Here is a 14,671-nt window from a genome sequence, read left to right on the forward strand (position 1 = left end):
GAGGAATAAAGGAAGTGGCCGAGCATGGGCAACCTAAGGAGACAAACCCTGGAGGACAGTATGACAGAGATGAAACAGCCACTTAGGGTTGAACATGCTCCAACCCCAGGGAGAGCAGTCACACAGGCTGGACTGAGGCCACACAGGGTGATGGTAGGTAGGTTCCTGAGCCCAGAAGGAGGGAGGATGCTTGCTGGGAGCCCGGGTTTTTGTTTCCTAGCAAAACTGCAGTAAGATTTGCTGACTGGTGACAACGAGGGACTCCCATGAGTTATTCTGTCGTTTCTCAAAGGACAGCATAGTGAAGACACCTATTGAGGGACTCTGGGGAATGCTGAAGATTTGAGAAAACAAGTAGGCGTGGCCCGAGAAAATTCAATACCACACATTAGCAATAAAGAATGATCCGCCCACCAATGTGATTCATACTATGGAAGGCACTTGTTACTCCTTTGTACTTCTAATTCTGAAAGAAGAAAAAGTCCTCAGGCATGGATAATGCTGTTAGAACATTCAGGAGAAAGTTCTGTCTCTAATCTCAATGTCAAAATAAAATTTTGAATCATACATTTATCAAGTCGTAATCACAGACTTTATAATTGTGCAAATTCCAGAAAAATATACCAAGAAAGAAATAGTGCTTACCTTATTAGGGAAGCTTATGAGGTCTCTCAGTATATGAATAGAGTCCACCATTACTTCCTAAATAGCAGAAACAAGTCAACAAACCAGAGAGAGGTTATCATATTATTTCAAATGTAGTTTGATTCTTTATATTGCTCTTTTCATTTCTATTTTGTTGATTTTTGGCTCACAATTTGATGATTTTCTGCCTTCTAGTGCCCCTGAGATCAAAAACACTGATGACAACTTATGCTGGAAAGGATGTGAGGTAAAAAGAACACTTCTCCATTGCTGGTGGGAGTGCAAACTGGTACAGACACTTTGGTTAGCAGAATGGCCATTTCTCAGAAAATTAGAAAACAATATACCTCAAGACCCAGCAATACCACTTTTGGGTATATACCCAAAGGATGCTTAATCATACCACAAGGACATGTGCTCAACTATGTTCATAGCAGCATTATTTGTAATCACCAGAACCTGGAAACAATCTAAATGCCCCTTGACTGAAGAATGGATAAGGAAAATGTGGTACATTTACACAATGGAGTACTACACAGCAGAAAAAAATGACACCTTGAAATTTGCAGGCAAATGGATGGATTTGAAAACATCATATTGAGTGAGGTAACCCAGACCCAGAAAGATAAATATAATATGTACTCACTTATAAGTGGCTTTTTAGACATAAAGCAAAGAAAAACCAGCCTACAATTCATAATCACAGAGAACCTAGACAACAGGAGGACCCCAAGAGAGACATACATGAATCCAAACTACATGGGAAGTAGAAAAAGACAAGATCTCCTGAGTAAATTGGGAGCATGGGGATCATGGGAGAGGGTAGAAGGTGAAGCAGGAGGGAGTGAGGGAGAGGAGCAGAGAAAAATATATAACTCAATAAAAACAATTTAAAAAACAAACATAGTTTGATTATGAAGACATGAAGCACATGTTGTGTTTTTCTATGAAAAGCCTTGATAGAGACCAGCCCTTTTGCAGCGAGATCATGACCTTGGCCTCAATGTTTCCTTATAGTCCAGCATGACTCTGATGTGTCCCTGGCCAGCATCACCAGGAGGAAACTGACACAAAAGAAGCTGAAATACAGGAACAGGACAAAAAGGAGCTTAGAGGAAGGGGCAGGGAAATGATCAGGCCTAGCAGAGGCTCCTGTAATTCTAACGAAGCAAGGCCTGCTGTGTGTAGGCATGAATGTTCCTGAGTGGCCATTGTAAGGCAGAGCTGCAGAAATGTCGGAGGGGCGGTAGTCTTTCAGCCATGGTCATTCATTGAGAAACTGCACTTGGGGCAGGAAAGATGGTTCAGAGGTTAATGTACTGGCTGCTTTTCTAGAGGACCTAGGTTCAATCCCATGCTCCCATATAGTGGCTTACAACCATCTGTAACTCCAGTTCCAGGGGCTCCAAGGCTCGCTTCTGGCCTCCACGAGCACCAGACACACACACACACACACACACACACACACACACACACACACACGCAAAATAATCATACACATGAAATAAATCTTTACAAACTTAAAAACATTGATATTTACAAAAAAGAAATTGCATACCATTTTGACCTTATCCCTTGACTGATGGTTGCTCACAGAATAAAAAATCGGATTTATAAATGTTTTTATTCATAGATACATTAGGAGAATTATCCATAGTAATAATCACCTTGCATCACTGCCTCCACTCTGAAGCAGAGGCATTCCCAGGAGCCGAGCAGCCTGTGTGCCTGGTCTCCTTTCCTGCCTGGGTTATAGGCGCAGGAGCCCTTGCTGAGGAGACAGCACTCAGGGGTCTGCTGCTGTCCAGGTTTCCAGGGACTGCCCTGCCCTGCTCAGGGACATACCTGGTCTGTAAACGGTACTCTGCATGCTGAAGAAATCAATACATCTTGTATCTGTGACCATAGGCCACAGGAAGACGTGTTTCTGCTCTCCACATACAAACGGCTCAGAATCACCGTGGTCATGGCAATGTAGTTCCTGACTTCCGTGTAACTCCCCACCAGCTGGAGAGAAGACAGGGTGTCCAGGGTGGAGTCGTATCTGAAGGAACAGAGCGGTGGCGATGGTTTGATGGCATTGTAAAGCTTTACTCTGCCAAAGGGGGAATGGAGTTTGTCCTTGAGTGGGTCTGAACCCAAAGAGAATGACGTGAAGAGGAGGTGGTTTGTATCAGGGAAACATGAAACACAATTAGACACGTTGCCAAAATGCTAATAACACTTCTCCGATTAGAACTGAAAAAACATCAGATGTCAAACAGATCCCAGTATATGACATCATGATAAATGAAGGAATGTGGCCCAGAGACAGACACAGTGGCTAGAGCAAGCGGAAGAGGGGCAGGTAGCCTAGCCGTTGAGAACTCATGTATGCAGACCCAGATTAGAGGGAAAACACATGCATATTTGCAGCTCAGTATAAAATCGCCAAGTCTATGACTTCACATTTTAGTAGTTTGGCATTTCAATTATTTATGAATGGAAAAAAAAGAAAAAAAATTATTTATGAATGGAATAATGAGCTTATTTGCACCTGGAAAGGCAACAACAACAGAGCTCTGAGCATGGCTCCATTGCCTTCTTCAGTTCTTGCTCTACACTGTCTTTGTCATGTGGCTGCCAAACACCATTTACTTGAATAACTCAGCCTAAATGTCCCAAGGTAAAACATTGTCGAACTAAATAAAATGCTTGGTGAGCAATGAACCACACACCAAACAGTATGACATGCTGGCTAAAGACTGCAGGAAGCCAGGCGAAAGAGAAAACACAGAAATGAGTCTGAGAAGAAACAGCACAGATTGCATGATTAGGGAAAATTTGTTTCACAGATTTAATCTCCTCCAGTCAATAAACACACAAATAAAACACCAAGGAAACAAAGGCAGCCATAGGAAGCCCTAGAAAACAGGGCTCATGCCCGGAGAGGCAGAACATATCAGACAAAAGGTCCAGTTTTCAATGAAATCTTTGTAGACAGCCAAACAAGCTTAAAGTCCAACCCAAACCCAGGAAAGATGACAGACAATAGGAACTTCCTGTGAGAAAATCCAAATAATGGATTGATCAAAGACTTCAGAGCAGGAATCATACATATGTTCAAAGAGCTAAAGAAAACTAATTTTGAAGATTAAATAAAGGTATTATAGTGACTAATCAATTATAGACATGCCATAAAGAAAAGCTATAAATCAAATGGAATTACTGGAGTTATGTGTATATTAACAATAATGAAAATTCACTGCAGAGTTTGAAAAGCAAATTTTGAGAAAAGCAGCTGTGAATTTGGGGACCAAACAATAGAGATAATGTACAACAAGCAGAAAAGAATAGGAAGAGAATGAAGATAGATTTGTAGACATTCTGGATAGGAAGTTCACAAATGATACATTTCTTTTCTTTTCTTAACAACAAATCCATTGCAGAAGGTGATGTCTATAAAGTGCTATGGTCAAATCTATAACAGCAGGCATCCATTCAGACAGATATCTTAAGGCACCTACAATGGTTACACCTATATAAGGCTAAAAATAAAAGAAATGGGGATCAATTAATGATCTAGGGGGACATTTTCTGCTCATAAAATGGGCCAACCTGCCAGAAAGGTAAAAGTTATAAATTTATAATAGGTCAAAGTGTGAAGAAGAAGGGATTGAGTGCTCAGCTCTCATCTGTGTGACCGACATCACCATCAAAGCTTAGGAAACATGGTGGGAGAGGAGTTAGCTGGAGGATGGGGAGGAGAGCTGTAACATGCTATCTTCTGAACATGGCATGCCATAACAATCATGAACTCACAGCAACTGTGGTTGCCTGTACAAGATCGACACAAGATCAAGCCAAGCCCAGTTCCAGCATAGATAGGGTAGATGATCTCAGCTCCACCCTGTACACTGTGAATATATGTTGCTCTCACTGGCTGATAAATAAAGCTGCTTTGGCCTATGGCAAGCAGGATAGAGCCAACAGAGAAATCCAAGCAAAGATAGAGGAGAAGAAGGGTGGAGTCTGAGAGACACCAGCCAGTCACAGAGGAAACAAGACATGCAGAAAATGAGGTAACACCACGGCTATGTGACAATACATAGATTAATATAAATAGGTTAATTAAAATGTAAGAACTAGCTAGTAATAAGCCTGAGCCATCAGCCAAACATTCACAATCAATATTAGGCCTCTGAGTGGTTATTTGAGAACTGACAGGTGGGAAAGAAACCTCTGATTACTATACCCCTTGCTAAGGATCTATTGGCAGTGAATGGTTGCTGGGGAGGGAGAATTATTATTTTTTGAGGATGTGGCCACTCATAGGATTCCCATGCTCCAATGGTCAGCCACACTTCCATGAGCCATACTAACTATACTTGGTGGGTTGTTAAAAAAAAAGAAAGATGTGAAGTAGGGGGCATATTGGGGCATATAGAGTGAATTGGAGGGGGAAGTTGGGTTGGAGATAATAATATTTTGTTGTATACAATATAAAAATTTCAGAAACAAAGAAAAACATTTAAAACCATAAAAATCTAATATAGAAATGTTCATTTCTAAACAGAGGCAGCATTATCACACTATGAATGTGCTCACAATTGCCCAAATACATAACATTGTGGAATCTGTAAAATTTTTATGAATACATCGGGAATCTACCAACGAAGAGCAAAACCTGATGGCATGGGAGGGACAAGAAGGACTTCAAAGGTAATGATGCTACCAACAATGGACAGAACAATAGGAGATCAGCAAGGTATATAAGACTCAAGATGAAGGTGCTCAAACACATTACATATGAATATATTAAATAAGAAAATTAATTTATTACTTATTTTGCATAGGAGTATTTTGCCTGAGTGTGTCTATGTGCCAGGTACTTTTGGAAGTCAGAAGAGGGCATTAGATGACTTATAACTAGAGTTGTAGATGGTTGTGAGCCAGCATGTGGGTGCTGGAAATAAAACCCCAGTCCTTTGCAAGAGCTGCAAGTGCTCTTAACTGCTGAGCCATCTCTGTAGCCCCAAAGAATAAATTTTTAAAATGTTCACACAATAATTTTGGGGCCAGAGAGATGGCTCAGCTGGTAAAGATATTTTCTAGGCAAACCTGACAACCTGAGTTTGATCCTCAGGACCTAGACCGAGGTGGAAAGAACGAGTTCTCCAAAGTTGTCTTCTGACCTACATCTATGTGCCATGGCACGAAATGAGCATCAATAAATGCATCTTGGCATTTCTGGTGTGTCCCAGCTTGCTTTCTGTTGCTGTGATAAAACACTAACCAAAAACAACTTGGGGAGGGAAGGGTTTATTTCTCCTGACAACTTCCATGTCACACTCTATTCTGGAGGAAATTCAGGACAGGAATTCAAGGCAGGAACCGGAAGCAGGAATTGAAGCAGAGGCCAAGGAAGAACACTGTTCATTGGCTTGTTCCCCGTCACTTGCCCAGTCTGTGTTCTTATATAATCCAAGAGCACCTGCCCAGGGTGTGGGTGGGACACCACCCACATTAGTCAATCATTAAACATGAGACTGTCCCACAGGCTTGTCCAGAGGTCAGTCTGATGGAGACATTCTCTCAAGGCTTCACCTTCCCAGACGACTTCAGCTTTTATTGAGAAGACACAAAAACTAAGCCCAGCACGGTCAGCACTGAGGAAAATCACTCTCCTCTGCCGGTGCTGGTGGGAATACCAAGTGGTTCAACTCCTCTGGAGAGGTGCTAAGCAAGAGGTATCATATGACCTAACAGTTCTTCCCTGGAGAAATAAAAATGTTCACCCACACCAAAGCTTGCAAAAGAATCTTCAGCATAACCCGACTTACAGACAAAAATTAAGCAATGCCAATGAGTAAATAAATTAATGCAATACGATAAATATTACTGAGCCATAAAATGAGGTACTGATTTGTGCGGGATCATGGATGAAACTCAGCAATATTCGTACGTGAAATGAAGAGGAACACTCAAGAGCTCATTCTCATCATTCTGTTGCCACGAAATTTCTAGAATCTGCAAATCTTTAGACACAAAGATTTTGGCTTTGGGAATTTGGAGGTAGGCGTTGGGGTTGATGATTTGGGAGTTACTACTGTTTGGTACAAAGGTGTTGTGATGACCAAATGTTTCCAAGCTAGACCATGCTAAAGGCCACAGTGCTCTGTGAGTGTGAGGAACTTCCATTAGTCAGCTATGTAATACTTAAATGATACCCCAGTTAAACTGTTTAAGGGGCTGGAGAGATGGCTCAGTGATTAAGACTGCTTGCTGCTCTTCCAGAAGATCCAAATTCACTTTCCAGAATCTATGTAGAGTGACTCATACTGACCTCTACTCCAGCTTCAGGGGTTCAATGCCTTATTTGGGACTCTTCAGGCACCCACACACATGTGAGAAACCCCAACCTCTAATACCCTTCCAAAGATGCATACATAAAATAAATCTTAAAAACATTTTAAAAAGAAAAGAAAGAGCACCATGGACCCTGAAGCAGCAGCACAGGGCCATGCAAGAGGTATTAAACAGGCCATGACCGGGAAACCCTGGCTTTTGCCCAGCAAGAGAAGAGCTTTTACTATTGCTCTGTTAGAAATTCTTTATCACCTCCCCTGGGAATATAAGCTCTGCTGTCCGGTGTCTTTGTTGCACCCTCTTACTTACAGGTCCTTGTCAGGACAGTCATTTCCATGGTAACGGGGTAGCACAGTCACTTCCACACTGCATGGCTGCACCTTGGAACCTTGGCCATCTGTGATCTCAGTAGAAACAATGACTGTAAAGGAATATGACAGAGGAGGGTCATCCCAGACGCTAGCTTCATACACTATCAGCAGCTGAATAGCATGGGCAATGGTGGCAGGGTGGGGGATGTTCACAAAACTCAGGCAAGCTGTCTTCCTTCCCACATCATACCCACTGAGGATACCAACAAATCTGTGAGAATCTTTGTCAAGCAAAACTATGAGCTATAGGAGCAATGGCTTTTAAAGATTTATTTTTATTGGAAATAGATTTTTTAGATAATACATTCTGATTACAGCTGTCTTCTGACCCCTCTTAGATCTTTTCCATCACGCCATTCACCCAAATTTACACCCTTTCTTGCTTTCTCTCATTGGAAAACAAACAGGCATCTAAAAAATTAAAAAAAAGAATAAGAAAATATAAAAACAAAAGAACTTGAATAGAACAGAACAAATAGAAAAAAGGAGCAAAGAAAAACATTTATAGATTCAGAGACAGAAACATACACATTCTAACACACAGTCATCCCAAAATTATATAATATGTAACTAAAAGACATAAAAGGTTGAAGAAAAGGCAAAAGAAAAAAAGGAAGGAAGAAAGGAAGAAGGGAAGGAAGGAAGGAAGGAAGGGAAAAAGGAAGGAAGGAAAAAAGAAATCAGACAAGGCTATATTCAAAGATCAATTTCTTGCTCAACCATACAGAGATGTGTCCTCATGCAGTAGAGGAAAACAAACACAGAGACCCACAATGGAACAATGTGCAGAGAGTGAGAGATTTTGGACCACTAAGTCCTACATGGGATGTCTGCACTGAATCCCTCCCCTCAGGGCTCAGGGAACCCTATGGAAGAGGAGGCAGAAAGAGTGTAAGAGCCAAAGGGGATGGAAGAGACTAAGGAAACAAAGCCTTCTAGACACAATAGGATTGTTGCACATGTGAGCTCACGATCACTGTGGAAGCTTGCACAGGGTCTGCACAGGTCTAAGCCAGATGCATCTCAGCATTGAGTGGACATGAGCCCCCATCCCGAACCCAGAAACTATAGCCAATTGATAACTGCTTGCAAAGGAAAAATCAGTTCAACAGAGTCTCACTGGGTATACAAACCACACTTAGGTCAAGCCCAGGAGTAGAGAGCCAACACAAAACAAACTCGAACGCAGTTTTCAGATTTTTGTCTTATAAAGATGTATTTTTAATTGTGTGTGTGTGTGTGTGTGTGTGTTGTTGTTGTTGTTGTTGTAAGAAGAGTGGCAGGCTGCATTCTGCCAAGCTTAACCCCTGAAATAATTACACGGAAAGTGTATTCAGTTAAACACTGCCTGGCCCATTGTATCCAGCCCCTTATTGGTTGACTCTCACATATTAATTCAGCCCATCTCCATTAATGTGTATCACCACTTGACTGTGGCTTACAGGCATGAGTCTAACCAGCGTCCATCTCAGAGAGGAAAGCCATGGAGTCTACCACACTGCCTTCTTTCCAGCATTCTGTTCTGTCTATGCTGCCCACTTAAGGGCTGCCCTATCAAAAGGCCAAGGCAGTCTCTTTATTCAACCAATGAAAACAACACACAAAGAGAAGAAGGACCCCCTACACCATTGTGTGTGTGTGCATCAGTGTCAGGGTGTGCACATGTGAGAGCAGGTGCTCTTGGAGGCTTGGAGAATATACTGGATTTCCTGGAGCTAGGGCTACAGGCACCCACCCAACCTAGTCCTGATAATCAAATTCAGGTCTTTTTCAAGAGTAAGTAGTACATGCTCCTAACCAATGAGACATCAGTGCTGCCCCATGGTAATGGCCTGTTAACCAGGGATTCAAAAATAAGGCTTGGTGTGAGAAAAGACCTCAAGATTCTTCTGTTCTTCTGGGGAGACCTCACGGCCCAACCCAAGATCTGAACACCAAAGTAAGGTCAGTGAGTGCTCACCAGGTAGGGGACAGAGAGTGTCACAGAGGGCAGACAGGCAGAGCCTGTCACTGTGTGCTGCAGGAGGGGACGGGTAAGTCATCATCCATTCACAAGGTCATGGTAGGTAGGACTATTTCTGCCCTCCGGAGTATCCCTGTCTATCAAAAATATAAGGAGTGCTGAAATGGGGTACATGGTCACAGAGAGTGTAATCCTGACCACAGTGGATGGTCTGACATTAGTGTCACATTTTAACTAGTTCCTTGTTAAATGATGGAACCAGATTTAACAGGCAAAGTTAAAGAAGAATTCTGAGGGAAGGCTTGCATAAAAACATCTGTTTGTATCTAGCGAGAAATGGCAACCTGATGGACTTAGGAATCCTTTCACGTAACACAGGCTCAAACATGTAATAAGAATGGCTGGTGAAGGTGGGGTTTAGATGATGGCCACGGGAATAGTCATGTGTACCACACAGGAAGACCAGCATGTATGTGAACCTTGGATATCTACATAGTAGACCCAACTTGGAAAGGAGACTCAACTTGGATGTCAGTCCTTCTTAGGATGTGGGCCCTGGGCATAAGTATCCTAATCTCTTAGAGGCCCAGATTCTGGGCTCTAACTTTTCCCAAGATTGTGAACAAGTCGAACTCTACTACAGAGCAACAGTACTGAAAACAGTGTGGTATTGGCATAAAAACAGAAAGGAGGATCAATGGAACAGAATTGAAGACCCAGGTATCAATCCACACACTTATGAACACCTAATTTTTGACAAAGAAGCAAAAAATATAAAATAGAAAAAAGAAAGCATATTCAACAAATGGTACTGGCATAACTGGATATCAATATGTAGAAGAATGTAAATAAATCCATATCTATCACTATGCATAAAACTCAAGTCCAAATCGATCAAAGACCTCAACATAAAGCCAGTCACACTGAACCTTACAGAAGAGAAAGTGGGAAGTACACTTAAATGCATTAGCACAGGAGACCACTTCCTAAATATAGCCCCAGCAGCAGAGACACTGAGAGAAACAATTAATAAATGGGACCTCCTGAAACTGAAAAGCTTCTGTAAAGCAAAGGACATGATCAACAAGACAAAACGACAGCCTACAGAATGGGAAAAGATCCTCACTAACCCCACATCTGACAGAGGACTGATCTCCAAAATATACAAAGAACTCAAAAAACTTGATATCAAAAGAACAAATAATCCAATCTGTTTAGGGGTACAGTCCTAAACAGAGAACTCTCAACAGACAAACCTCAAATGGCTGACAGACACTTAAGGAAATGTTCAACATCCTTAGCTATCAGAGAAATGAAAACCAAAATAACTCTGAGATTCCATCTTACACCTGTAAAAATGGCCAAGAACAAAAATGCCAATGACAGCTTATGCTGGAGAGAATGTTGGGATAAGGGGAACACTCCTCCATTGCTGGTGGGAGTGCAAACTGGTATAGCCCCTTTGGAAATCAGTATGGTAGTTTCTCAGAAAATTAGGAAACAACCTATCTCAAGGTCTAGCAACACTACTTTTGAATGGATATATATATAGGATGCTCAATTGTACCACAAGGACATGTGCTCAGCTATGTTCACAGCAGCTTTGTTTGTCATAGTCATAACCTGGAAACAACCTAAATGCCCCTCAACTGAAGAATGGATAAGGAAAATGTGGTACAATTACACAACGGAGTACTACTCGGCAGTTAAAAAAACAAAAAACAAAACAAAACAAAACAACAACAACAACAACAAAAACCCCCAAAAATGAAATCTTGAAATTTGCAGGCAAATTGATGGATCTAGAAAACATCATATTTTCTGAGGTAACCCAGACCCAGAAAGACAAATATAGTATGTTCTCATTCATAAGTGGCTTTTAGACATAAAGCAAAGAATAACCAGCCTACAATTTACAACCTAGACAACAAAAAGTATCCCAAGAGAGACATACATGGATCTACATAGGAAAGAGAAAAAGACAAGATCTCCTGAGTCAATTGGGAGTGTGTGGGGCTCACCAGAGAGGGAAGAAGGGGAAAGGTGAGGAAGGGAGGGGAGTAGAGAAAAATGTAAAGTGCAATAAAAGCAATAAAAAATTGATAAAAAAGAATAAAAGAAATTAAAGTTAAATGCCTAAGAATAATATATTATAACCGTCCAATGTATTCTACTAACTACTATGATTTTAAATTAAATTTAAATAAAAAATACAGGTAAAGAGCCTAAATTCACTGAGGTGAATAAATGATTTTAATTTCTAGGCCCCTCTAATAATCCACAGCTTTCAGAAGGAGGGAGACAGTGTTTGGAGGGATAAGTAGGCATACCAAGTCACATGGTTGGCACTGTGACTTACCTTTGTAATTGTCTGAGGTCTCACCAGCTGGCAATAAAAAGTAGTACTGGGTATCTCGTCCGCTGTACAGGGTGTGTGGAGAAGTGTTTCCTACCCGGTAGCGAAATTCATAATGGAAGTCCTATGATCCAGTCCATGGGAGCAAAAATAAACAGGAAACTGAGCACAGTATGGATGGAATCACCAATCAAAGCCACACACCTCTGCCTTCATGACCACTGATGGTTGTGTTTTGCAGCCTAGACCAGGGTGCCGACATCATCCTCAGTACACACAGATGAGAGAGTCCTCCTGGCGCTGTGGGACCCGTGGGTTCTTAAGCTGAAGGGTTTCTCATATTCTGCCCTTGGGTCAGCTAGCTCTCCTGTCTTTGGATACCCTAACACAGCGGTTTGCAACCTGTGGGTTGCAACCTCTTCTCTATGCATGAGGGCAGGTTTCTGAGAAGGAACATGGGCAGAACAGGATCGGGTCAGATGGTGTCCAGAGCCAGAGGACTCTGACTGAAAACACAGCCTTATGCTGTGCCGCCATCTGACTTCAAAGGGAGCCTTGGTCAAAGGGGCAAGTGTGAGTCAGAGACATGTCCTGGTGATGGAGTTAGGCCTCAGGTTGATCCCCCACCCCGTTTGTATGGCCATAGTTAACAGAGCCTCCTGACTTTGCGACAATGCCCTGCAAGGATCCTCTCCTTCTAATGAGGAGGCTGCTTTTACTAGTAGAAGCCCCCCATTCAGGCAGGAATGACTCCCACAGTGCAGGGCAGACTCAGCCCGGCAGCCTGCCAGGCAAAGAAGTCCTATGCTTTCCAAGAACTGCGGTTGCCTGCACCCCTCAGGACAGACAAGGGTTCGCACATACCGGTTTCCCTGACATGCAGAAGACACTGAAGATGGTTTGTGCCTCCACACCACTGTGGGGTCGCACCTGACAGGACATGTCCTGTGGAACTTGATTGACCGTTATGTAGAGCTGAGCTTTGCCTAGTAAGGCCTTCTTTGAAGCTAAGAGAAAGACAGGATAGAGATTTCAGCCAGCATAGAGAAGTAGAGTGGAGAATACACACACACACACACACACACACACACACACACACACACACACACACACATTCCCCATGTACTCAGTTTGTGTCTGGAATCTGACGTAGACATCTGCTAAGAATTCTCTGGGCAGATGTACCCCAACAGGCATAGTTATTACTCCCCAGTGATTAAACACCATGTTATATCCCTTCTGTTTTATTAATTACCCTACAATAATTTATTAGCATTCACATTTTTTTAAAAAAGATAATATATTCTTAGGATAAACTATGGGCTGGAGCTCTCTTTGTCACATTGTCAAAAGCCCTAATCTGGTCCTATGAGGACTGTTTGTGTGGCCTCCGGCAGGCTGAACACTGCCTGTGCTTCCTATTGTCAGTGTGACAACAATGACTGCAAAGAATGGGTCCGTCAACACAAGTGACATCCAAGTGGATGCGGTGACTAGTTCTGCCTTGCTGCCCAGCCAAATCCCTGCAGAAGAAGCATTTAGAGCTAACAATCCTGGGGTATGAATAGCATGCCGGCCTAAGACAGGGACATAGGGGCAAGCGTGTTCCTCTGAAATAACACAAGCAAGGACAGCCACACAGCGCCGTGTGCAATGGAGAACACAGGAGACTGAAGCTGTTAGGGAGGCTGTGTGTGGGTTAAGTGGTGGCCAGCGGAGCAGGACACCCGGAGCCTGAGCTCAGCTCTCCCAGGAGGCAGAAGACACTGAACAGGATCCAGGGAAAATGGGAAGACTTTCAGGCATCTCCCGTACATGGCCTAAGAGAACGGCTTTCCGTTTGTTCATTGGTGGATTTAAAGACAGGGGTGGGAGCGCGGCACATGAGCTACTGAGAAGCAATGGTATCCATTATAACAGAAGCAAGCACTGGTCTCAGGACTTAGTGTCTAGACTGGCCAGGCAGAGATTCACAGCAGTGGTGAGACTCCAGAAGGGCCAGTCTCTGAAATATCAGAAAATAAGCAACCTTGGGCTGCCGTCTTGGGCGCTGTATATACAAACTCAGGAGGCAAAATTGCAAGTGCACACAGTAAGTTTTGCTTCTCTGGTTTTGCTCTGAGGTCTGGTCTGACCTTGAACTTGCACTTCTCTTCCCTCAGCCTCCCAAGTGCTGTGATTACAGATGGGCCACTCTGACTGGCTCCTGGTGGACTCTAATAAATGTAAAAAATGTAGGTGAAGAATCAATACGGCATATCAGGGGAACCTTCTGTGCTCGTTGAATGGGACTTTTGTCTCCAGAAGTGGGGGAAGGTTTAAAAGGTACCCAAAAGAATGCTTTCAGATTGAGTCATGAAAATGCAGGAAGAGTTGCCGGACATTGAACAGGGTAAGCCTGTGGCAAACTCCAGCCCACGTTGAACACTTAGAAAAATGGCACTAACACATGGCTTGGATTAAATATATGCAGGGTAGGTGGCCCACTCAGGTGTGGTAGTTTGAATGTAATTGCCCCCATAATCCCACAGGGAGTGGTGCTATTAGGAGCTATGACTTTGTTGTGGTTGGTATAACCTTGTTGGAAGAAGTGTGCCACTGTGGGGGCAGACTTTGAGGTTTCCTATCCTCAGGATACTGCCCAGTGTGTCAGTCAACTTCCTGTTGCTTACAAGATGTAGGACTCTCAGCTCCTTCAGCATCATGTCTGCCTGCATGCCGACATGCTCCTACCGTGAAGATAATTGACTGAACCTCTGAACCGTAAGCGAGCCACCTGGATTAAATGTTTTCTTATAAGAGTTGCTGTAGTCATGATGTCTCTTCACAGCAATGAAAACCCTAACTAAGACATTAGGTACCTAACAAAAAACTAAAACAAAGACAAAAACAAAACAAAAACACACACACACACACAAACAGACAAATATACAAGAAGGACAGTAACTGGTCATTGTTTAACCTGTTCTAAACATGCGCCTGATGTCA

At 42.7% G+C, this 14,671-nt stretch overlaps 1 protein-coding gene across 1 annotated transcript in view; it reads right to left on the reverse strand.

The window, feature by feature from the left end:
- Nucleotides 1-14,671, reverse strand: part of Pkd1l1 (polycystin 1 like 1, transient receptor potential channel interacting) — a 112,427-nt gene that overhangs the window by 67,658 nt on the left and 30,098 nt on the right. The window contains exons 15-19 of the mRNA XM_087909487.1: nt 12,548-12,690; nt 11,687-11,807; nt 7,303-7,414; nt 2,491-2,689; nt 646-702 (exon numbers count right to left, since the gene is read on the reverse strand). Coding sequence (XP_087765613.1) covers nt 646-702; nt 2,491-2,689; nt 7,303-7,414; nt 11,687-11,807; nt 12,548-12,690 — 632 coding nt within the window. The remainder of the gene's footprint in view (nt 1-645; nt 703-2,490; nt 2,690-7,302; nt 7,415-11,686; nt 11,808-12,547; nt 12,691-14,671) is intronic.

The sequence above is a fragment of the Myodes glareolus genome, chromosome 8, assembly GCF_982192425.1.
Source record: "Myodes glareolus chromosome 8, mMyoGla1.1, whole genome shotgun sequence".
Lineage (NCBI taxonomy): Eukaryota > Metazoa > Chordata > Mammalia > Rodentia > Cricetidae > Myodes > Myodes glareolus.